Source organism: Triplophysa rosa, linkage group LG21 (assembly GCF_024868665.1).
Source record: "Triplophysa rosa linkage group LG21, Trosa_1v2, whole genome shotgun sequence".
Classification (NCBI taxonomy): Eukaryota; Metazoa; Chordata; class Actinopteri; order Cypriniformes; family Nemacheilidae; genus Triplophysa; species Triplophysa rosa.
The window spans coordinates 19,934,149-19,958,100 of NC_079910.1; the positions used below are offsets into that span (position 1 = coordinate 19,934,149).

Here is a 23,952-nt window from a genome sequence, read left to right on the forward strand (position 1 = left end):
TTGTTGTTCTCCCACAACTATGATGAAAAAAGATCAACAAAAAACAATAGTCTGAATGGTTTATGAAGATAAGTTTGTGAAGATAAAAACAATAGTCTGAATGGTTTATGAAGATAAGTTTATGAAGATAAAAACAATAGTCTGAATGGTTTATGAAGATAAGTTTATGAAGATAAAAACTTGTGATATGGTAATACTGATGCCATTTTTACACACAGCGTCTTTGTTTACAAAAATCTTCCTGAGATAAGAAAAATCTTCCTGAGATAAGAACTGTGGTAATGGGCGTTTCGTTTCTGACACGCAGTGTATGAAGAAAGACCAATCACAACTGATTGGGCCAGTTGGCCAATCGGAGCACACTGGACTCACGGTAGGGAGGAGCTTAGAGAAGCGGAACATTTGAACAGCTTCGGAGGAATCGTTTAGGGATCTTTGAGAAATGGCTAGATACTAAATGCTTATTTTAAGAAAATAGCACCGTTTTTTTTACCTTTGATGCATTTGAAAATGTTTTTGGGGACTCTAATACAACATTAGGACACTTACAAAAACCTTGAAACCTGCTCCTTAATATATTGACTTAATGAATATTAACTATACTGTCTGAAATGGGTATACATTTACAAAAAAAACGTAATTATCACATTTATGCATGTTTGAATATGATCTAAAGATGTGACGATGTGCAGGGGGAGGAGAATAATACGCGTGTCAGGTTTAGTGGATAAAACACTTCCGCAAAGGAAACATGTGTATCCTCGCTCATGACTCCTCTGAAAGCCTCCTCTCTCCTCGATCCTCGCCTCCTCCCAGTGCAATTAGAGAATTGAGACGTCCTTAAAGATGGCTGTGCTCGATCGGTTTCCGGGTCATAGGATGGAGGACGGAGGAGCGAGGAAACGAGGAGGCATATTGAGAAGCACCCCTTGTTGTCTCATTTTCCCCATTGCCCTGATATACCATGGCGATTCTGTACCAGAGTGCCACGCACTGGAAAAATACATAACAGAAGCCAAAAATGGCTTCTACACACATTTGCAAACCAGTCAATAAGCAGGCTAAATGACCACAGTGTTTCCCACAGAATTTTGTGAGACCATGCGGGCTAAACATATATGCCTCTAGGGGGGTCTGGGGGCATTCTCCATGGGAAGAAAATTTTGCATATTTTAAAGGTAAATGCTGCCATCTTGTGCATTTTAAGAGCAAAATTAAGTGACTCAATCTATAAGAATACAATAGCTATAGTAGTAATTTAATCATTGGCTCCATATATAAATGGCGATAATAGGGCACAACACATGGTAAAATGGGAGTTCACAAACAGTCAAAACATGTAGAACATGAGCCATCAAAAAATTGAGCAAAAAGTGTTTAACAGTTGAACTAATTTATTTATTACCATATATTAAAACACATGCGAATGGGGCCATTTTCACATTGCCACCACTCCCCCGGATGGCAGTATCACTTTACTATCCGGACCAGAGCATGCATACATTATTATGATGCAGCGACTGTTTAGAGTTAACCCGTAAGAAAAGCGTACACTCTCTCAGCACAACAGAGTAATGTTAAGTTTGTGATTTATTATGTTTTCAACTTTATGCACGAGTTGCGCAGACCTATCAGTTTATATCAAAGTAACACGAGAGCAATTAATGACAGGCGCTTTCTCCTGCGGTACACGGCGATCGGTCTGAGCAGCGCTGCTTGATGTCCGATGAACCAAATATGTTGACAAGTTTGGGACACGGTGACACAGTGCAGCATGTAATCGTGTGGGGCACACCCGTATATTTTTTTTCTTATGGCGACAGCCGAATCTTAAGGAGGAAATTAAGCAGACTCATGCCCATCATGGATTCAAATCATTAAAATTGGCATGGTTGGCAATCAAACCTGCATTCTGTGCCTGAGCAACAAACAAAAATACCCAAACATTTTTCTAAATTAATCTAATAAATAAATGAAACAAAATATAATTTACCATTAAAAACTAAACTATTTTAATACATTTTAACTATTTATTTATTCATTCTAAACTATGTTAACAGTTTAAACGGTGTCATTCACAGCATTAATTCAAATTCAATTTAATTTCAATTTAAAAACAAAACAAACTATTTTAATGGTTGCAGCAGTTTCAACAGTATCATTCACATCATTAATTCAAATCCGTGCTCCAGCGCAGCGCAGTTAACTATCTGACTATGTGTTCTGCACCTGGCTGAGCCACAAACAAAAGATACTCCAAACATTCTTCTAAATTAACTTAATAAAGAAACAAAACGAAATGAAATTTGAATAATTTGCCATTAAAACAAAACTGAAGTATTTTAATTGCTGCAACAGCCTGTGTAATGCGGAGGTAGAAAAAATACGACAAGCTTTAGTCGGACTCGGGCTGAGATTTCTGATAAGCTGTCGGACATTGGCCGGCCTGAGAGTCTCAGGCCAGGTCTTAAATTTGAGGCTAGTTCATGGCTCTAGATTGAAGCACGATTGGAGCGATGTGGAAAGGTGGCCTAATGGTTAGAGACTCGGACTTGTAACCCAAACGTTGCCGGTTCAAACCTCAGTACCAGCAGGGATTGTTGGTGGGGGGAGTGAATGATCAGTGCTCTCCTCCACCTTCAATACCACGGCTGAGGTGAGACCCTTGAGCAAGGCACCGTTCCCCCCAACTGCTCCTCGGGCGCAGCAGCAATTCTGCTCTCAGGGTGTGTGTTCACGGTGTGTGTGTTACTCACTGCTGTGTGTGTTACTCACTGCTGTGTGTGTTACTCACTGCTGTGTGTGTTACTCACTGCTGTGTAAGTGCACTTGGATGGGTTAAATGCAGAGCACAAATTCTGAGTATGGAACACCATACTTGGCCTCACTTCACATCACATCATCACTAAATGTTATCGAACATACTAATTTAATGATTAGGAAACTCGCATGCAGGTGAGCTTCTGTATCATACTGTACATTACATGTTTTATTAACACGTTTTGAATAACAGGGTGTGAATGACTTTTTTTGGTCAAATAATAATTGTAATTGTTTTTCAACTAAATTGGTTTTAGTTCAATTTGAATGAAACATTTAAACATAACTGCACTTCTTCATGTTTGTTTTTTGGTACAGAGTGGGCTATTTGGCAGGATGTCTAGTCCAGGCTCTCAATGCAAGACAGCCAGAGCTACTCATATCAAAGCAAGACATTCTTTGTGTCCAGATTGCTGGCCTGTGCCATGACTTAGGTGAGAGAAAAATACTTTGAATAGGTTTCCCTTCTTTACAACAAAACATCTGTGATTCACCTTTCATTGTTCTTACAGCCTTTCTACAGCATTTTTCAGTTATGCTGAGAAATTGTGGAAAATTGTGATATTTTCCAAAGGTAAAAAAAATCTACATTTATAGGAATAGTTCACATAAAAATAAAAATTCTGTTATTATATACTCACCCTCTACTTTATTCTGTAGAACACAAAAGAAGATATTTTGAAAAATGTTGGTAACCAAACATTCGCGGAACCGTTTCACTTTTAGGGTATTCACACTAATTATACCTGTCTAGGACGATTCTGAAATCGCAAATGCTTCGATTCTGTGTTTGCACAGCTCTTCCATGAATTACGGCTCTTTGATCAGTAGGAAGTACTGCTTGATCTAAAATCACAACGAGATTGAGTCGTTTATAACGGGCATTTGAAAAAGCAACACTTGTCAAACATCATTATAAATATACTCTATTATCATGAAAATACCTGAAAAGGTTTGAAGAACAGCGATAGAATATGACCACTGGCATTTCCTGGAACTACAGTTGTGTCCCAAATGACATACTATACACTATGCACTTAAAAACTGTGCACTCAACCGTGTAGTGTATGAATTTTTGAAGGGTAGTATCGTACCAAATGGAATATTAAACGGTTTTATACCAACCGGAAGTATATTGGTTTCCCAGACGAGCGCAGATGACATCAATCGCACTGCACAATGCGTGTGAATAAAAATCAATTTGTACATTGTACATTTAACAGTTTTCATCTGTTTTGCCAAGCATTACTATAGTCATCATCAGATTGAAGCCTTATCACTCTGCAGGAGAGTTTTGCTCCAGCAGCGTCAGATAGCCCCGCCTCCCTTCTGCTACATAAGTGAAACTGCAACCGTTGCGTGTGTGAAGTTTCCAGAGTTTCACATTTCATATTTTCGGTTAAAAAAGTGCATCATCTGGGTTCTTAAGTGCACTTCTTTTTTGAGAATTTTCAATGTGAAAGCACTACTCACACCATTTATACTACAAAATGATGTAGAATAGTAATAAAATATTTAGAAACTAAATAAAAATAAATAAACTTACTAATAAGGTAAATTATAGATTTAAGATTATCATTTTTTTTTTTTAGATTTAGATTTAGATTCAATTTTATTGTCATTGCACATGTACGAAGGTACAAGGCAACGAAATGTGACCTCTGCATTTAACCCATCCAGAGAGTAGTGAACACACGTACCCCCGGAGCAGTGGGCAGCTATCACTGCAGCGCCCGGGGAGCAAGTAGGGGTAAGGTGCCTTGCTCAAGGGCACCTCAGTTGTTACCCGCCGGCCCTTGGAATCGAACCGGCAACCTTCTGGTCACAAGTCCGACTCTCTAACCATTAGGCCACAACTGATTAATAATCAAATAGCATTTGAAATATAGTATTGTGTATAGTATATATAATATAATTGAGATATACCGTCCCAGCCCTAGTTTTGTGTCCATACAATTGAAATAAATGGGTATCGCCGTTGTTCGGTTAATCGCAGTCAATTATAGAAAATGTTATATATAATATATATATATATATATATATAGGAAAAATATATAACACTGCTAGTGGTTTTTGTATGCAACAGTCTTACGTATTGTGCCTTTAAGACAATAGTGGAGACAACACCACAATTATAAATGATAACAATACAATGGAACAGTATTGTTGAGATTGGGTTTAAATGGCTAGGGCATATCTTAACGTGATAAAACACATAACTTGATAGTACAAGGATGTGAATGCTAAGATATTTATTGTTATAGTTTTTGGTGTGAATGGTCCTTTAGCCTATCTGAGGGTCAACTTCTTTTTTTTTTTTGATGAAAAAAGTGAGCCATTTTAGCAAGTTTTTGATTGGTCCTATTTTAATGAAACTTTTCAAATCACCAAATTTTACCATCACCATGAGAAAACCAGAGACTGAATCTTAATATTTCTCATGATTTAAATGAATGAATATGTTTTTGCCAAGTAATGTATGAGTATTTGTGAGATTTTGTGAATTATAATCACAATGGAAACATTTATCTGTTGTTCAAGGTCATGGCCCATTCTCTCATATGTACGATGGCATGTTCATCCCTAAAGTTCGGCCTGGTGAGAAATGGAAGGTAAGTGTTGAAATTTTTCATCATAATTGACATCTCGCACAGACAGATGCCAACTCTGTCATGCACTGGTGTCGACCAACATGAGCTCGCATCTTGCTTGACACCATCCAAAGCTGCATATTACAGCTAAACTCGAAGAAGCAGCAGAGCACAAGACTCTGGATGGGATCATGAAAAAACTTTTCAGACCAAAAAGTTTTTATTTACTATATATAAGTGTGCTTATATTACCAGTTTTAATGTAGTACAGGGGTTTTAAACGATGGTTTTCATGTTCAGTTTAATGAAGATTTAAGGCTCAAATTTGTATTGTGAAAATTTTGTTGCTCCATTTTATTTATTTCTTGTGGAACTAGCTTGATGTGCAGGAACAACTTAATGTAGCACTATTTTATTTAAAAATTTGTATTCTTTTTTGTAATATATTTAATATTTTATCACTTTTATAAACAGTCCAGTCCTCCAGACAAATTTTAAGTACCTTCTTTCAGAAAGTATGTTATTTACCAAATTTACAGTCCCGTGTAGGGTGGTGCAAAGACATTTTAGAGGGCAGGTGCATAAATGATGAAATAGGGCACATATTTATTTGATTTTTTTACTTGTAAATCAATATATTCATTTAAAATATTAAAAACTGACTGTTTAATGCAGTTTAGAGGAGCATGAATCCATTATTTCGTTTAAAAAGCTTAGCCCAGACGTCTGTGGATTTTATAATAAAATGATACATCTGTGATTTTTCAGCGACCTTTTTAATTGAATATTTTAGTATTACTTAAGATCCACTAACTGTTTTGCCATTGGATATGCCCACAATACATCAAAATGTGGTTAAAAAAGCACAAGGAGCAGTTCGTCCCTTTATGCGTTTCATAGACTGGTGTATATTGAATGAGGAAGCTAGTTGTTTTAACTTTGTTTATAAGTTGGCAGACTGTTTTTAACAGATTGATGGATTTACCAGTGTTTGTGATAAAACTCATGCATTCGGACAGCAAGACAGCAAACCCGGAAAATGCTCTTCTCACATGCTCAGTCACATGACAATTTGCACGTTTTTAATAATTGTAATGGAATAAAATGACAGAACGTGGAATTATATGCAACGGGACCTGCGGTGTATGTAGATAGAAATAGCTCATTCTAAGGTATTAAAAACATAATACTTCATTGTGTAAGCTCTTTATACAACTCTGAAATATGTATATTATATTGCATTTCTGTCAATAGATCCTCCAAAAAAATTACACACTGGACCTTTAAATAATTAAGCTTACTAATACATTACATTTTTGGACTAAATTAGAACAGTTAAAGCGGTTTCTTCCAATCACATGTTAATCTTGTGTAGTGTATTTCGGGGAAACTATGAGTTTAAACACAGTAACCTACAAATAATTAATGGTGATTAACCATTAATTATTTTATACACTTTACCTGATGCAGCAGAGCTAATAACAGCGACAAACTAAATACACTCATCCACCGAGTGATCAGCAGATCGTATATCAACTCTAAGAAATATTACTCCCCTGGCCTGGAAAAACAATATTCTTACTGTAGTACAGTACCACTTCAGAAATCTTAACAAAATCAAGCAGTTTAAGTGACGTTGATAGGTGGTAAATAAACACAGAAACAATTCGAGCGTGGATACACATGTGGTTTATTTATCTACCCTACGGGGAACTAAAATCAACTAGCTAACACAAACCAAACATTAACAAACAAACAAACATAAAAACGTAAAACAGTAGAGAATGAAAGAAATAGATAAAGCAAAGAAAATGGCAGTATTAAATCAGCTATTCACATCTGCACGAACCATCGAGGACAAACTCCTTATTTAAAAGGGGCAAAGCTTATACGCAACTGGTTAACAATAGTTCAGATACTTGCATTGGCTTCTTTGTTTCTCGGGACACGTGCTGGCGCGCGTATCAAAGGGTCCTGATGTGTTCAGAGCAAGCCGTGAGTCCGTTGGATTTAGCTGACAAAAACTGCCGGAAGAAGCTATCTCTGAGGAGAGACAGGTCTCGAGAGGTTGAAAGAACACGAACGAGCGAACACAAGCGAGCGGACAGATGTTTTAACCCCAAGGGCGTCATGCCCCTCCGAGGTGGGCGATCCAATGTGATGAGATCGTTTTGGGCGCGAAAACATGTTTCTTTGTCCGGCACGCCAGCTCATTTGCATTTATGGTCGCCTGGGAGTTTGGAGCAGTAGATAGTCTTAGAATAAAATAAAGTGAACATGGTATAAAAATACATTACTGTGCTATACACCATATTCTAAGAAATGAAAAGAGGAACATTTTGATATGACCCATGAAAGGGTTTACAATCACATTGACCTGTAGTTTGTACAAGAATGTAAATATAAACAGAAATACCACAACGCACACATGCATTGGAGGATATATATTGAAGGTGAATAACGGGGAGACAAACATACAACATGGGGTTATACGGATATGCACTTTAAACCAGTCTTTTGTTGCTAAATAGAGAGAAAGAGAGATTCTTTTGGAATAAACCGAGGCTCTCAGCTTGTGGGCGACATGGTTTTTGTCACTTTGGTGAACAGCCCTGTCCTCCCCCCCGAACCTCCTTTGAAGTCCAGGGGGGTGTTTAGACAGGCCCATTTGCCCAGACTCGTCGGTGCCTGCTCGAAGTCCTGCTGAGAGGTTACTGTGTTTTACGATCACAGATGGTAAACTTTGATCCGGCCATACCCTACATCCGGACGACGGGGTTTGTAGAAGCTTAGACGGCCGATGGTTGTCTGGATCGTAATGGTTGTGGTGACCGGTGGGTTTTACTGGTCCTCAGTGCTGTGGTGCCCTGGTGGTGGGTCCATCTCGAGGAGGTTAGGTTCGGGCCCAGCTTGCGTGCCTCTCTTCTCGCGGCTCCGTTTGAATGCCTGAGGAAACGCCGCCATACACTTGTTCACTGACTCCTGCATTCCGTTGACCCTTCTGTAAAGGACGAAGGACAAACCAAGAACAAGGGCATACCCTAATGTGGTGGTGAGGCACAGTGCAGTGTCCGCGGCAGTCCAGGACCGGACCACAAGTGAGTTGGCGGGAGCAGACATCCGATTCAGAGTCTGTAAGGCCTGGTCGATGGGGGTGATATCGATCAGCTGGGGCCCCTCCTCTGCAATCCTCATTTCTAGTTCAGGACCGAGAGTGAAGTTATAGTTCCTGAAGAAGGTTGAGATCTCCAGCTCGGCATTGTATTCCTCACAGGGTAAATGGTATAGTGCCAGGTCATCTATGTGCAGGATTGCGTCCTTTGGGACTTGAATCCACATAGTTTGGTTGAGCAGGCTGATGCGGGTGGCGGTATCATGCTGGTCGTAAATTAAAGTTGCTACTCGGGCTGGGGTGTTGACTAGCCAGCGGTCTCCTACAATCTCAGCCTGAGTGTAGGTGACTTGGACCCGGGTTTTGGCATCTGCTGGACAGCGGGTGTCACTCCTCATGGGGTGCATCCCACAGATTCCCTCGGTGTTGTCTCGGAGGAAAGGCTTACTGGGGCAAAGGTAATGGATGTCTTTAGTCAGGGTGCACATGCGCAGGTTTGGGGCTAGGTACAGCTGGTCATTGCTGTCATGGTAGGTCACCACGTCGGGGGTGTGTATCATGATGTGTGTGTTACCTTGCCAAAACCCAACATTAACCATGTCCTTGAGCCTATAAATGTTTTGGCCTCGATAATGGGTAGGTTCAGTAGAATGCCATCTCACGTTGTTTGGGGGCTATGTGCAGAGGGATGGCACTACCCAGACAGTATGCGAGATGGGCTTGAAGGGGGTTGGTTGGCCCTAAGGTGGCTGAGTCCAGCACAGTCTGTACAAGGCTCAACGGTACTAGGTATGGGGGAATCCTGCCCATGGCGAGACTGTCCACAGATGAGCTCACCTCTCGCAGCATGTCTGACATCAGCGCTGTGACCAGTTGGGCGTGTGCATAATCCTTCTGGATTACACAAAAAAGATGCTTCATTGAATTCACAGTCTGGTTTAAGAGGACCCTGTGGGTGTTGAGGACCACTACAGTGCCCTTTAATGACTTGCCTATGGTCTGCAGGGTTTCGCTTTGGGCTGTCAGTTGTGCTCTTAGCTGGGGAATCTCAGTCTGAATCTCGTTCACATGTCGCCTTACAGTGGCTAAACTCACTGCGTTGACACTGGTGATTCCAAGGTTGAACAGGGTTCCGACTGCGGCGGCGGCTCCCAGGAAACGTTTGGTGTGCCGATTTTGCCCATTCAGGTCAGCTTGTGTGACGGTCACCTTCTGAAGTTGGGTGAGCATATGGCTGATGTCGGCCTCTGCATGGTCCAGGGCAGTCTGTGTCCATCGTCCGCCAGCCCATCCAACTTGTGGTGCTGCGATGGGGTAGTGTGCTCTGTAGACGTCATGGGGATTGAGTCAGACGTACACTTTTCTGAGTGTGTGTCCAGCAGTTAGTGACCAGGAGGCCCGGTTGTTCCCTCAAGACGATGCCCGATGTAGGGCCTGGCGACACAACGTCTGGTTGGAGCAGCCCTCCAGCCAGGCAAAGACACATCCTGGTGTCAAAGGGAGAGAAAGCAGTGGATAAGTGGTGAAGTTCTTTAGCTGGTCAGTCTTTTGTTCATAGCTTTCCCTAACGGTGAGTTCTTCGGCGTTGGTTCAGTAAGGAGGGAGCTCAATCTAGTTAGTGTTATCCCCCCATTTCCTTTCTCGCCCAGGGGCTACGTGTCTTTTAATCTGGTTGCGGTGGACCCATTTGAGGATCGGTTCTGTCTGTCCCCTGCTAATCCTGATCCTGTAGGCAACAGGGGAGAGTTTGTCGACAGTCTCATAGGGTCCAGCCCAGTGTGGCAAAAACTTCTTGGGTAGCCAATGTGAGGCTGTCTGCAGTGGCCGGGCGAAGCTGTAGTACCAGACCCGGTCACTCACATCTAGTTCTTCTCGTGATGCTTTCTGATCATAGTATGCTTTCTGGCCTTCCGCACTCTTCTGGAGTTGTTGTTGGGCGAAAGCGAACACAGTTCTCAGATGCCTGTGCAGCTCCTCTAGGTACTGGTGAGTGGTGTAAGCTGTGACCAGGTTTGAGTCTCTGGGCTGGTATAACAGGTGTAGCGGCAGAGTCATCCGTCGTCCCGTTATCAGCTCGAAGGGAGTCACGCCAGTTGACTGACTCAGGGTTGCTCTAATGGCCATAAGCACCAGGGGGAGTTTCACGTCCCAGTCCTTCTGGTTCGCTGCCACAAACTTTTTCAACATACCAACCACTGTCCTGTTGGTTCATTCCACTTGGCCAGATGAGATGGGATGATGACTCATGTGGAGCTGGGATGGTACACCCAGCAGTTTCCAAGTCTCTTGCATAATCTCAGCCGTAAAGTGTGTCCCCCTGTCAGAGTTAACTCCCAAGGGAAGCCCGAACCTCGCGAAGACGTGGTTCATCAAGAGATATGCTGTTGTTTGGGCCGTGTCGTTGGGCGCTTGGTGAACTGGCACACAACCGTCAAGAAATATTTGTTGCCCCTCGTCGACCTGGGTAAGGGTCCGACCCAGTCGATCTGTAGGTCTGACCATGGGAATGTTATTCCTTTGCGTTGCAGTGGAGCTCTGTGGTTTGGGTTTGTAGGCTGGAACTGGCAGCAAACCAGACATCCTCTGACATACTCTGTTACATCTTGCTGCATTCCGGGCCAGTATGCCACCTGTTTTAGTGTCTCGTAGGTGGCTCTGATACCGTGGTGTCCGGCACATGGTGCGTCGTGGGCATACATCAGCATGACCCCCCTTTGGCACTGGGGAACCACAAGCTTTGGTGTTGTGAGGTCATCAGGGACGTACCAGAGGATGTTGTCTGTCACACGCAGCGTGTGCTTGATGTCATTTAGCCGCTTGAGGCCTGGGACATTAGCAAGGTCAGAAGATGTGATGGGGTAGGCAGAGGGGTCTGTGAGGTGGTTTAACATTGCTTGTGTGGTGTTGTCAGAGGCTTGGAGCGAAGCTATGTAGTCGTTTGAAATCTGTGGAGTGAGTGCTAGGGTTTGTGATGCAGGTGCAACAGCGTGCGCCGGGCGGTGGCTGCGTATTACCGCTGCCACAGATGGGATGGGTTGGTGGGTTGGCGGTCTTTGTCTTGGCCAGGTTGTTTTGAGTGTCCTTTTACCTTTTTCCAGTAGACAAGCATATCGTGTTCCATTGTGATGGCATTGCATGCTTGGAACAGGTGTTGATGCTTGACTGGCTTATTGTTAGCAGTTCTGAACCCATTCTGTGTCCAACCCGGGAGATGACATGTGAAGCTTAGTCTGGCGTAGTTAGAGTCCGTGCAGATAAGGAGTTCTTTGATGCTGTGCGCCGATGCAGTCTGGAGGGTGATCAGGATGGCTGCCACTTCCGCCCACTGTGATGACTGTGGTACCAGGTTGAAGTGTTTGGGTGGGCAAGGTTTGTTGTTTACCCACAAGACACCTGCTCCAGCCTTTAGGGTACCCTGGTGGTTGTATGAACATCTATCGACGTAGGCCGTTGGCATGCCTTGGCATGCATTTTCTTCAAAGTATCTGTGACAGGTGGATTGTTGCAGCTGGGTTTCCTCTGTCTTCAACGTTGTGGTTGGTGTGTCATCAGAGCAGCTTTGACATGCAGCAAGTCCATTGCCTAGTGCAGACCTGTGATTTTGAGCATACCGTGCCTCAATGTTGCGTCCTTGGAGGGCCATCAACCACATGGCTATGCGTGTGTTGGTGACGATGCCATCTCTGTTGCGTTGACTATTGAGGAACGTGACAGGCTGGTGGCAGGTTTCTATGATCACCTTCTGTGCTCCAATATAATCAGCATCGCTGAATTGCACATACAGTGCAGAGCAGGGCTTTTTCACAGTCTGAATACTTAAGCTCGGGCGGGAGCAATGTTTTGCTGGCATACGCGACCACTCTCTTGTCCTGATCGTGTCGTTGGTACAGACCAGCGCTGAGGCAGTGGTTAGAGAATCCAGCTTCGAGGTAGAATTCTTTCTGGGGATCATGGTAGGCCAGACATGGAGCTGAGCACAGATGTCATTTGAGCTCAGTCACAGCGTTGTCCTGAGCTGCAGTCCACAGAAATAGGCAGTTCTTCTTTAGAAGGGAAGTTAAAGGTCGTGCAATGTCGGAGTAGTCCTCGATGAACTGTCGTGAGTAATTGGTAGCCCCCTTATCCTGGGGATCTCCTGTCCCAGCTGAGTCATAGGCCATCGTGACAGGGGTACCTGCTGATTCAGTTTTCTGTAATCAATTGTTGGTCGCCACTTGCCATTGGGTTTAAGGACAGGATGGGTGCTGAGTAGGTGCTGTTGCAGGGACGGATGACACCCTTTTCCAGCATAGAGTCGATGATCTCTTGTACTGGCTCATGTGAAGCAATGGGGATTTTGTACTGCCTGACGAATGTGGGGGGGGGGCATTTGGGTGTGAGGGAATTCGTACCATATGAAGGTTAGTGAGGCCACAGTCTAAAGAGTCTTTTGCGAATGACGCTTTGTACTTGTACAGGACCTGTCGAGGTTTCTGGAGGTCTGCTCCATCCTGTATGGCATCTGCATCCTTCAGGATTTGTTGGACTTGTGCTTCAAATCCAGGGTAAGGCTCCTCCATCGTTGCGTCATTCGTCTTGTTGACAGTTACAGGGGTGGTAATTTCATTGACTTCACAGATGGGTTGGCTACAGACAGTGTACACGGAAAGATAGTCTTTGGTCCTTTCGGTCCTGCACACCTGTTCTTTGGCCATTGGCATGACCGAGGTGATGGAGACCATCTGGAAAGGTGCTGTGAGAGCTGTGTTATCCAGACACCCCTCTGGAATCAGTGGTGGTGGGATGGGACCTATGACTGGTATGGTGAGTTCAAGGTCATGGAAATCTTGGCTCATTAACCATCCCACACGGTAGCCCTTAGGAAGCTTAATAGGTGTAGCTGTGCAGTCGTTGAACAGGATGTGAACTGCACGGGATGTAACTTCAGTTAGGGGTGTGGCTTCCAGGGTGAGGCCAAGCTCCACACATTCCACTGATGGCTGGAAGTAGGCTAGGGTGTGGTTGAGGGTTTGGCCACGCCGCATGTTGAGCCGCACAGCGACCCCTTTGGTGTAGGCAGGTACTGCGGTTTCAAGTTCATTCACCAGGATACAGACTTCTGGGATGGTCTGACCTGATGCCAGGTGTATGTGGTTGACGAGGTCCACAGGGGGTTGTGCGGTCAATGGGGCCCACACCACATCATTGATGGTATCTATGTGAACTTGGAGACGAACTAGGATGTTTGCCCCGATGTAGATGTCATGTGGTGAGTCCTGAAGAACCAGGAAGTAGTGGGTTAAGGACCGGCCATTCCATTTCAAGTTCAAAGCGCAGACGCCTTTGGCCGTTACCATGGTTGACAGGTGGGAGCCCAATGGGAATCGTGTGCTCTTTACAACAAAAGAAATGTCCGGTGTGTTCGTAGTGAGAGCATTGAACAGTGTGGGGCTGATGGCTGAATTGTCTGATAAAGTTGCCAAAACAGTGTCTATTATTGTCATGTTGTTCAGGTGTATGGCTTCCTTGACCCGAGGGCAGTAGCTGTCTGGGTCCTCGGCTGGTTGTAAGGTGCAGATTGGCGTCCCTGAACTTGGGGCCGGCCTTGACTTTGTGTTCTCGTGACCGGCTGGGGGTTGGTCGCTTACCTCTGTGACCTGGCAGCGCACTTCAACTGGGTTGGTTGATTGGGAAGGCAGTGGTTCTCGCACTTGAGCCCAGATTTTTAGCTGTTTAAAGTCCATCAGTGGCTCAAAGCGATCAAGCAAATCTTTGCCAATGAGGAGAGGATAGGTGTCCATTGGTGAGATGTACACAGGGTGTACCAGACTCATGGGACCGATGGTCAGGTGTATGGGGGCTATTTGTTCCAGTCAGACCTCAGTTTGGCTGTATGACTGCACGTTCAATACACATCTCTGTGGCTTGAGAGTCCGATTCTGTCTCTTAGCTCCTTCCGAGAGTCTGTGAAACAACTGGGATGACATCAGCGTGAGGTCAGCTCCGGTGTCAAGAAGGGCCTCTAATCTCACCTCATGTTCTAAGGTGATGGCTAGATAAAGTTTCCTGGCCACTCCTTTCTCGATCAGGTTTCCCAGGAGACTTGGTACGGAGGCCTGTGTGGTGGCTGACAAGCAGTTAGGGCTGATTTCCGGTTGTTCGGATCGGAGGCAGACAACTAGCACAGCACTTTCGGGTACCTTGGGATCTTGATCGACGATGGGCTGGAGTGTTTTGGTTTGTTCTGGGTGATCAGCCGTCAGCTGGGGTGCATTTTGGACTCTCGAATACTTTGGTGTCCGGGAGGTTGGCTCGGAGTTTGTGGGGGCGTTGGCAGAGGTCTGGGAATTGTCTTTAGGTGGAGGGCATTCTGAAGGTTTGTTGATTTCCGCCACTCGTAGTCACGAGGAGTCTGGCATATCCTTTTTGTTTGGCTTGTTAGGCCCTTTTTGAATCAACTCCTTTAATATATTAAGGATCTCTGCCGACTCTGAGGTCTCTGTACTTTTCTGCTCTGGGGACAGGTGAGACTTGGGCTTGTCACGGGGGCATTGAGGTGCATTCCTCCGATGACTGTTTGGGTTGGTTGTGCCTGCTGGTGCGGGTTGGTGACGCCTAGGTCGGCGATTAGTTTCCCATGCAGCACTGTCCTTTGGTTCGTCTGACCAGCGGGGTCTGCCCTGGGCCTCTTGGGGTGCCCTGTCGGATGCTTGGGTCGAGCACCCGAATAGTCATACCGTTCAGTGGCAGTAAAGTCCCTTGTCTCTCTGTTGCCAGGCCTCTAGAGTCAACTCTGGGTAGTGTTCAGAGACCGGGAAAATAACAGGATTTTTAACAGTCTTTTCAGAGGTAGTCTTGTGCTTAACATAGGCCTAATGGGCCATGTCCCACAGCTGTTGAGTGGTCATGGTGCGGGGGCATGCCATAACTCCTAAGTGATTACTCACACTAGGATGCAGGTTACGCAGGAAAAGAGTTCTAAAGTTAAAATCCTCCTCCATTTCTGGCTCATTTCTGGCCCCAAAGTAGGTTTGTCTCAGTCTATTATAGTAAGCCGGTGGGGTTTCGAGACGGCCCTGTTTTTGAGGTCCACGGCAGCAACCAGTCCCTGCTCAGACTCTGGGTCTGAAAACTCCTTTATTAGAACCTGCTGCAGTTGCTTGTAATCCCTTTTTACAGTGTCTTGACTGCCGGTCCAGGAAGCTGCGCACCTCGCGGCTGGAGGTAATCCTGAGCAAATATAGCCTGTCTCTGGTGGAAACATTTTTCATGGTTTCCAAATGAAAGTCAATATCCTGCAGGTAGACATGTACGTCGTGTCCTTCTGCAGGGTTTGGGGTAAACATGGGGATGTTTCTGGCCAGCTTGGCAAGGTCCTTGGGAGCCATGCCGTGGGTCGTTGTAGGGGTTCTGTGGAGACGCTCCCATCCCTCAATGGCAGTTAGAGGCTCTTGGACACTGGCGGGTGATGCTTTAAACAGCGGGTTACTCAACTCAACTTTATTTTATTTTATTTATTTTTTATGTAGCGCTTTTACAATTTACCAGCTTCCTCTTTCTCGGACCTCGCTTGGCTGGGAAGTCTGTTCAAACTTGTTTCGGTGGTGTCTTTTCCCCCCTTTGTTCAGCCTGGAAGTGATAGGCGTACTTCAGTTCTCTTTGCACGGTATCAAATTCAGCTTTGAGCTGGTCTTGTTGCTGAGCCAAGACTTGGACTTCGGCTCGGGCTGCTTGAAAGTGTCTTTCGGAGGCTTTGGCTTTTGCCTCTCTCTCTTTCAGTTTGGTTTCAGCTCATTTTAAAAGAGTCTCCAGGGCTCTAGAGTGCTACCAATTTGGTCGCACATGCAACCTAATTTCTCAATGGTGCGACTAAAAAAATTCTGAGGTCGCACCGGTGCGACCAGCCGTTGGAGGGAAAAAAAGTCTCTGCGAAAGTCTCCCTGTGGTTCAACAACAGACACATTAGGCCCATATCATGGTCTAAACCAATCAGAGATAGTGAAGGGCGGACCCCCCTCTGATTGGCCGTGGTCCAGATATTCCTGTACATGTGTGTACGTTTGAAAATGCTGTGCTGCAGTCGGACAGAGAGGTGAGTAGCCTAGGCCCGTCAGATAAACAGAGTGGATGTAGCCGCGGATGATGAGAGAAGATGAAAAGAACGATTGACAACTTTTTCGTTAAGAATGTTAAGATAAGGCCTTTTCCGTCCGAAAATCATAACCAATGCTCTGACATGCTAGACTGCGACTAAATGGTCTTATTTTGTGACAAATTTTCCTGCCAGTGCGACAAGTTTTTCTTAATGGTCACACCGGTGCGACTGTCAAACTGATCAATATATAATTTTTGCGTATTATAAATTTAATGCGCAGAAATGTTATATTGCGCAAGCTGCGCATTCAGTCACTCATTTTCGTCTCCCCTCCTTCAACCATTCCTTATCTATCAGTGCCCCAGCCCCCAAAGACGTAATTCGCGGGTTATGGGTAAGAGGCGAAGGACCGAAAGAGCAGACGAGTGAAGCGCTCAATCTTGCAACTTAAATAAATATGCAGAATACAAGAATTTCCCCTGCTAAGGTACAAAACAGCAAAGATAACGAAATGTGTTGTAAGTATTGTATGCATGTGAAGCTAATGCAGGAAACACGTGTTTAAACTTTAAGCACTGAACTATTGTATAAAGCTCTCTAACAATACTGCAAAGCATACAAAACGTTATACATCACGCTAAATACTATTTATTTGTGAGTCGCTATTGATAGAAGCCAAACGTGTATCAATGCAGCTTTCATGAAGAATAATCACTAAAAGCCTTCAGGTCTCGCGGGTTGTTTGAGATATGCGCGCGCCCAGAGAGTCAGAGCACAAAATACTAAACGGAGTTCTCTTTCACGCCTTCTTACTCTGAAACGGACATATTAACACAAAATAACCTAAAAATTCCCATATTAACAAGAAACCTTGTAAAGGTATTCAGTTTGTTTCGTGACCAAACAGTTGGGAAACAAAACACGTGTTCCAGTATATTGCGCGAGCTCTTAAAGGGGCAGCAGCATAATAAAGATCTCTGTTTATAATGTTCATCAAACAACAACGGACGGGCCCAAAAACACTCACTGATATTAAAGGAATTGTGTTCTCTTATAGGAGTCGTTCACAACAAATAAACGAAGAAAGTAGCTTTAAGAAAGATGTGCTTTAAATATGGTAAAGTGTTGAAAGAGAGTTTACATATACAATAAAAATAATTCAATCATAAACAATGATTTGTATTAACTTCTAATTGATTTATTAATTTGTTAAACACATTTTAATGAAGTTTTAGTGATTCTTTTTTCTTACCTCACCCCACGACTCTGGTGCTATCAAATTAAGGGCTGGTGCTACCAACTGAATAACTTGGTAGCACCAGTGCCACCTCTCTCAAGTGTTAGTCTTAGAGCCCTGCTTTCTTGTAGAATTGTGCTTCAAATAAAGAACTTCATGTTGACCAGATTGTTAGTTAATCATTTACAAGTCAATATTGCCTATATGGACAGCGATTTATAAAAAAAAAAGTGAACTTGTAAAACTGCGGTGTTAAATGCGATGCGGTCGAAAATTTGGGTGCACCTAACTTTTGTGTTGGTGCACCCAAGAAAAAAAGTTAGGCGCACCAGTGCAACCAGTGCAAAAAGTTAGTTTAGAGCCCTGGTCTCTGCTTCTTGGAGCTTGCATTCCAGGTCCTCGCGGGCCTGTTTTTCCAATCGTTCTCTGTGCTCGGTGTCTGTACGGAGGTTGGTCAAAGTTTCCTGTAGCCTTTCCACCTCCTCCTTTAGCTCTACGTGCCACTCCTCCGTTGCCGGCTTCTGGGCCTCCAGGGTCAGTTGATCTAGGCGATTCTGCGTAGGTCTTGCCTGGTTCCTGCAAGCCTCCTCGGCCTGAAGCTTTAGTGCTACTGTGTCTTGCTCCAGGAGGCTAACGTTTCCGTCGCTCAGCTTCACCTGGGCGATGAGGTTGTGGGCAAGGGCCCCGATGATCTTGACCAGCTCCTTGTGGGTGTAGCTCTGTACTGGATCATAGGCCATCAGCCGGTTCAAGTCGTCATCCAGCTGCTCACGGGTCCAGTCCGGTAGGTCCCTGGTCGCCTCGGGCAGGAGGGCCTCCGTCATTGCACTCAGCCAGGCCCCTAGCTGGTCCCAGTGGGTGGCAGGACTGGATGATCTGGACATGCTGGTGCACTGGGGGGGCGAGAGAGAAAAGCACAAGAGGCCAATGCAAGTCCCAACAAGTTAAGTGAGCTCTGTACTACTCCTATGTCATGTGTTGTGCAGTTAACTGGGGTGGATAGTCAGTGGCGCAACTTAAACACCTATTTATTGGCGGGTTGGATAGTAGGTGTGTGTGTGGGTATGTGGGTACAGGGAAAGGGTCTGAGCAAATGTGTTGATGGGTTGAAACTTAGGGGGTCATTCTACTAACTGGGGTAGTTTACTTCATCAACACATTACTGAGAATTCCCTAATGGCTCATGCAGATTCATTCTTCTAGAAAACTAAAGGTAAAACAGGACAGGATTAAAACAAAAATTAAAAGATAGAAGAGGGAACAGAGAGGGTTGCCTTACTTGGCTCAGGCCAAGTAAGGGGCCTTGACGGGGCCTGCAGCTAGGGGGCGCTATGGTGTCATATAGGATAGGGAGGCAGCTAAACTCAAAACAACAGGGACAAAATAAACAGTTTAACGGGGGTGGAAGGGAGAGTTCCTACTTCTCTTTCCGCCTATAGCAACTCAGTAGGGGCTGTACCTTATTTAATGGACCTGGGCGTGAAGTGAGGGCTTCCAGATGGGTACCAGTAAAGTAGGTCCAACTCTCCGGCCTTTCTGGACACACAGCGGCAGACCCCTCAGATCCCTTGCCCTACACGCCACCCAGGTGCGACCACACAAACAGTCACAACTCTCAGCCCAACCTGGCAGTACCTAGTGAGTAACCGACTGACAGGCACAGAGAAAATTGGGATTTTACCTGGGGGTGCCACTCGCAGCAGACATAGCCCATAGGCTTTTCTTCCCACTAAGTGGCACTTCCCGGCGTTATATACCCCAAAATTGCTGCAGTGCACCAGTCAGCGCTATTGGTCCCCACTCGCACCGGAGTGCCAGTGGGTGAAGTCTCCCTGCGTGCCGTCACCTACAGTGCGGGGACTGAGGTATCCGAGGCTATCCGCCGCCAGTGCCAGGACAGCCAAAGCCGCTCACCAGATACCACTGAGGAGAGAGACGTCACTTCACTACCCAGGTGCCTTAGAGAAAGTGCTACCTATAGGGAAACACAAAGGCTGAACAGGGCTAGGGTTAATGGCATAGCTAGAAATAACCCAGAAGAGCAAAATAAAAGGTCAAAACTTTAAGATTTGCGAGCCCAGTGAATTAATTAAAATCAAATTTAATTAATTAGGTAGGGAGCGGTATAGGGAATAATGAGAAATGAAACAAAAAAAGAAACATACAATATTGAAATAACTGAAAACAAAATTAAAACCACTTACCCGAAAACTAATTATTCTTATAATAATAATTCATTAAACTGAAAATCAAAATCAAAAGCAAATGAACAAAATAAACTGAGAAATCAAAACAACCAAAACGGAAATGAGAGAAGTTAAAGAGTGAAAAGACTGACTGAGAGGACCCACAAGGTGGCGTGGTCGAGCCACGCCAAAGGGGAGTCAGGGAGGAAGGGGTGGAGTTAGGAAAGTGTTAGCCACTTACGACACACTGCCCTCTAGTGTCAGTGAGATGTAACACCCTACCCTTGACTTCAACGTGATTACGTCTTACGTCTAACTCTCGTTTTAAACAAAGACTTCAACAATCACTTTAAACATTCCAGCGGCAATTGCTGTTGACAAGAATTTACATCAAAAATAATGTAAAACACAGATTAAATAATGAAATTCAAACTGGGTCTACAAGAAAATGCTGTTGCAGCATTTGACATCAAATTGATATAAATTCAAATACAATCGCCCGCTGGGGAAGCGTCACGGATGGTGACGTTTGATCTCGGCGGATTCGAGTTCCGCATCAGTTCGCTTAGATGCCCTGACGCACGGCAGGATTTATTCGCTGCCCAAACACTGAGTTAAAACACACAGTAACAAACAAACAAACAAACACAACGGGATTTCTTCGCCGTCGTACAATTAACTTGATCAAGATTTTTATCACACTCCCCTTTAAACGGTTGTCATCTACTGTTTAACTATACAATATACAGTAAAATACATATACAGTAAAACAGTATCCTTCTGCCTCGTCTACTCAAAAAGAGGAAACGAGAAAGCATTAGTTAGGTAGTCTAATGGTTAAACTTCAGGGAGCGGTGTGTCTTAGTTAAACACATTGGAACACACAATGCATCAAAGTTACACATAATTCGGCCGTACACGAACTAAGGAGGAAATTCGCTCCAGTATTTCCTTCGCGCTAACAAGAGGATTTCTTCGCTTAGATTAGGGCGGTCAAACGATATCGGGACTCTCTATAAAAGATTTCTTCGTTTTATAGGGTCACATTAAATTGCAGTTAACTTAACCATCATTAACAGTACCTTGGGCTTTTCCTAAATAGGTCACAGAGGCTTGTTTCGGCGCAGTAACTTAAGGGAGCGAGTCTCGCTCTACCTTCTTAGTGCTAAAAGAGGATTTCTTTGCTCCATTTAGGGCAGTTAAATAATAGCATAGTGCGCTAATAAAGAGATTTCTTCGTCTTTGTATTGTCACTAAATCCTTGACGGAGGCTGAGGTTTTCTCTGCGAGAAGCTCAAGAGTCTGCCAAGGATAGGCTGGTGGGTCTACACCTTCTTTCATACATAAAGTGCCATTTAAGAGAGTATTCGGTTTCGATAACACCCATAGAAACACACATGAATAGTCACTGAGTTCTTCTCACAAAACAAGGTTTAAAACTGCCCGCGCATTCTCCACCAATATATGTAGTGTATTTCGGGGAAACTATGAGTTTAACCACAGTAACATACGTATAATTAATTGTGATTAACCATTAATTATTTTATACACTTTACCTGATGCAGCAGAGCTAATAACAGTGACAAATTAAATACACTCATCCACCAAGTGATCAGCAGATCGTATATCAACTCTAAGAAATATTACTCCCCTGGCCTGGAAAAACAATATTCTTACTGTAGTACAGTACCACTTCAGAAATCTTAACAAAATCAAGCAGTTTAAGTGACGTTGATAGGTGGTAAATAAACACAGAAACAATTCGAGCGTGGATACACATGTGGTTTATTTATCTACCCTACGGGGAACTAAAATCAACTAGCTAACACAAACCAAACATTAACAAACAAACAAACATAAAAACGTAAAACAGTAGAGAATGAAAGAAATAGATAAAGCAAAGAAAATGGCAGTATTAAATCAGCTATTCACATCTGCACGAACCATCGAGGACAAACTCCTTATTTAAAAGGGGCAAAGCTTATACGCAACTGGTTATCAATAGTTCAGATACTTGCATTGGCTTCTTTGTTTCTCGGGTCACGTGCTGGCGCGCGTATCAAAGGGTCCTGATGTGTTCAGAGCAAGCCGTGAGTCCGTTGGATTTAGCTGACAAAAACTGCCGGAAGAAGCTATCTCTGAGGAGAGACAGGTCTCGAGAGGTTGAAAGAACACGAACGAGCGAACACAAGCGAGCGGACAGATGTTTTAACCCCAAGGGCGTCATGCCCCTCCGAGGTGGGCGATCCAATGTGATGAGATCGTTTTGGGCGCGAAAACATGTTTCTTTGTCCGGCATGCCAGCTCATTTGCATTTATGGTCGCCTGGGAGTTTGGAGCAGTAGATAGTCTTAGAATAAAATAAAGTGAACATGGTATAAAAATACATTACTGTGCTATACACCATATTCTAAGAATCGAAAAGAGGAACATTTTGATATGACCCATGAAAGGGTTACAATCACATTGACCTGTAGTTTGTACAAGAATGTAAATATAAACAGAAATACCACACATGCATTGGAGGATATATATTGAAGGTGAATAACGGGGAGACAAACATACAACGTGGGGGTATACGGATATGCACTTTAAACCAGTTTTTTGTTGCTAAATAGAGAGAAAGAGAGATTCTTTTGGAATAAACCGAGGCTCTCAGCTTGTGGGCGACATGGTTTTTGTCACTTTGGTGAACAGCCCTGTCCTCCCCCCCGAACCTCCTTTGAAGTCCAGGGGGGGTGTTTAGACAGGCCCATTTGCCCAGACTCGTCGGTGCCTGCTCGAAGTCCTGCTGAGAGGTTACTGTGTTTTACGATCACAGATAGTAAACTTTGATACGGCCATACCCTACACTTGAGAACAGTACACATGTAAGGAATAATTGACGACGGGCTGTTCAGTTATTCAAAAGTTAATGTACACCTTAACACCTCGGGTGTACATTAACTTTCGAATAATTGAACGGACCGGAGTCAATTATTCAGCTTATACCACGGTTACCACACCACAGGACATTGTTCAAATGTTTAATTTCAATGTTTTGTCATGTTATCGTCTTTAAAATGCTGTTGATGGTAGGACTACTTTCATGCGCATCTCATTTCCGTTAGAGCGAACGGACTCGGAAGCTTGAGATAAACAGCATGAAGAGGAAAACAAACCAGTAGACTATCAGTGTTTATTAATGCATTTTGTTTTTCTATTTCGTTATTTTATTTATTCGATTTCATTATATGTATTTCTGTCAACTCTTGGAGTGTTTGGCATGGTAATGTGCATGACATACTATAATGTATTTGGTCTTGACGGAATAGATCTGCTACGCTGCTGCTGCGGCGACTTGCTACTGCCAATATATCCACAACATGCTGCTCTGTGCATATAAGGAATGCTGCTGCTGCACATATAATATATGAATAACCCCCCATCAAAGCAGGAGACACAGAAATGATCAAATCAAGCCGTGGACCGGAACACCCTCAACAGATCTATTGCCAAGACATGTGTAATGCTGCTTCCCCGAAGGACTATGTGAACCGCATGTATTACTATCTATGTGTGCCTGGGCTTTCATGCCGACCGGCTTAACGCTAATTGCCTATGACTATTGTTGTGGCAAATCGGCCTTCCATTGCAGAAAGAAATCTCAGAGACAAGGGTTCCAGATGCCAAGAGTTTAAACTTTATTTGCTCGAGCAAGCAAAGTGAGACATACAAAGTTCATCTGAAGATGCCCAACGAATACACTTCTGACTCCCATCTTTTATACACTGTTCTCAAGTTGTTATCACAGTTTAAACCAATCATGTTTTACCTGACATCACCTTCTCCCAATCAGGTTTTACATGACATCACTTATTTTTGTTAGTCCATCCTCTTTTGACCTTCCACAGTTAAATATCAAGCTTCTTACATCAACTTTTAACTGTGGC

At 44.0% G+C, this 23,952-nt stretch overlaps 1 protein-coding gene across 2 annotated transcripts in view; it reads left to right on the top strand.

The window, feature by feature from the left end:
- samhd1 (SAM domain and HD domain 1) overlaps positions 1 to 23,952 on the top strand; it is a 109,976-nt gene that overhangs the window by 59,214 nt on the left and 26,810 nt on the right. For both annotated transcript variants that reach the window (XM_057363298.1, XM_057363299.1), the window contains exons 5-6: positions 3,139 to 3,254; positions 5,362 to 5,432. In XM_057363298.1, the coding sequence (XP_057219281.1) occupies positions 3,139 to 3,254; positions 5,362 to 5,432 (187 nt within the window). The remainder of the gene's footprint in view (positions 1 to 3,138; positions 3,255 to 5,361; positions 5,433 to 23,952) is intronic.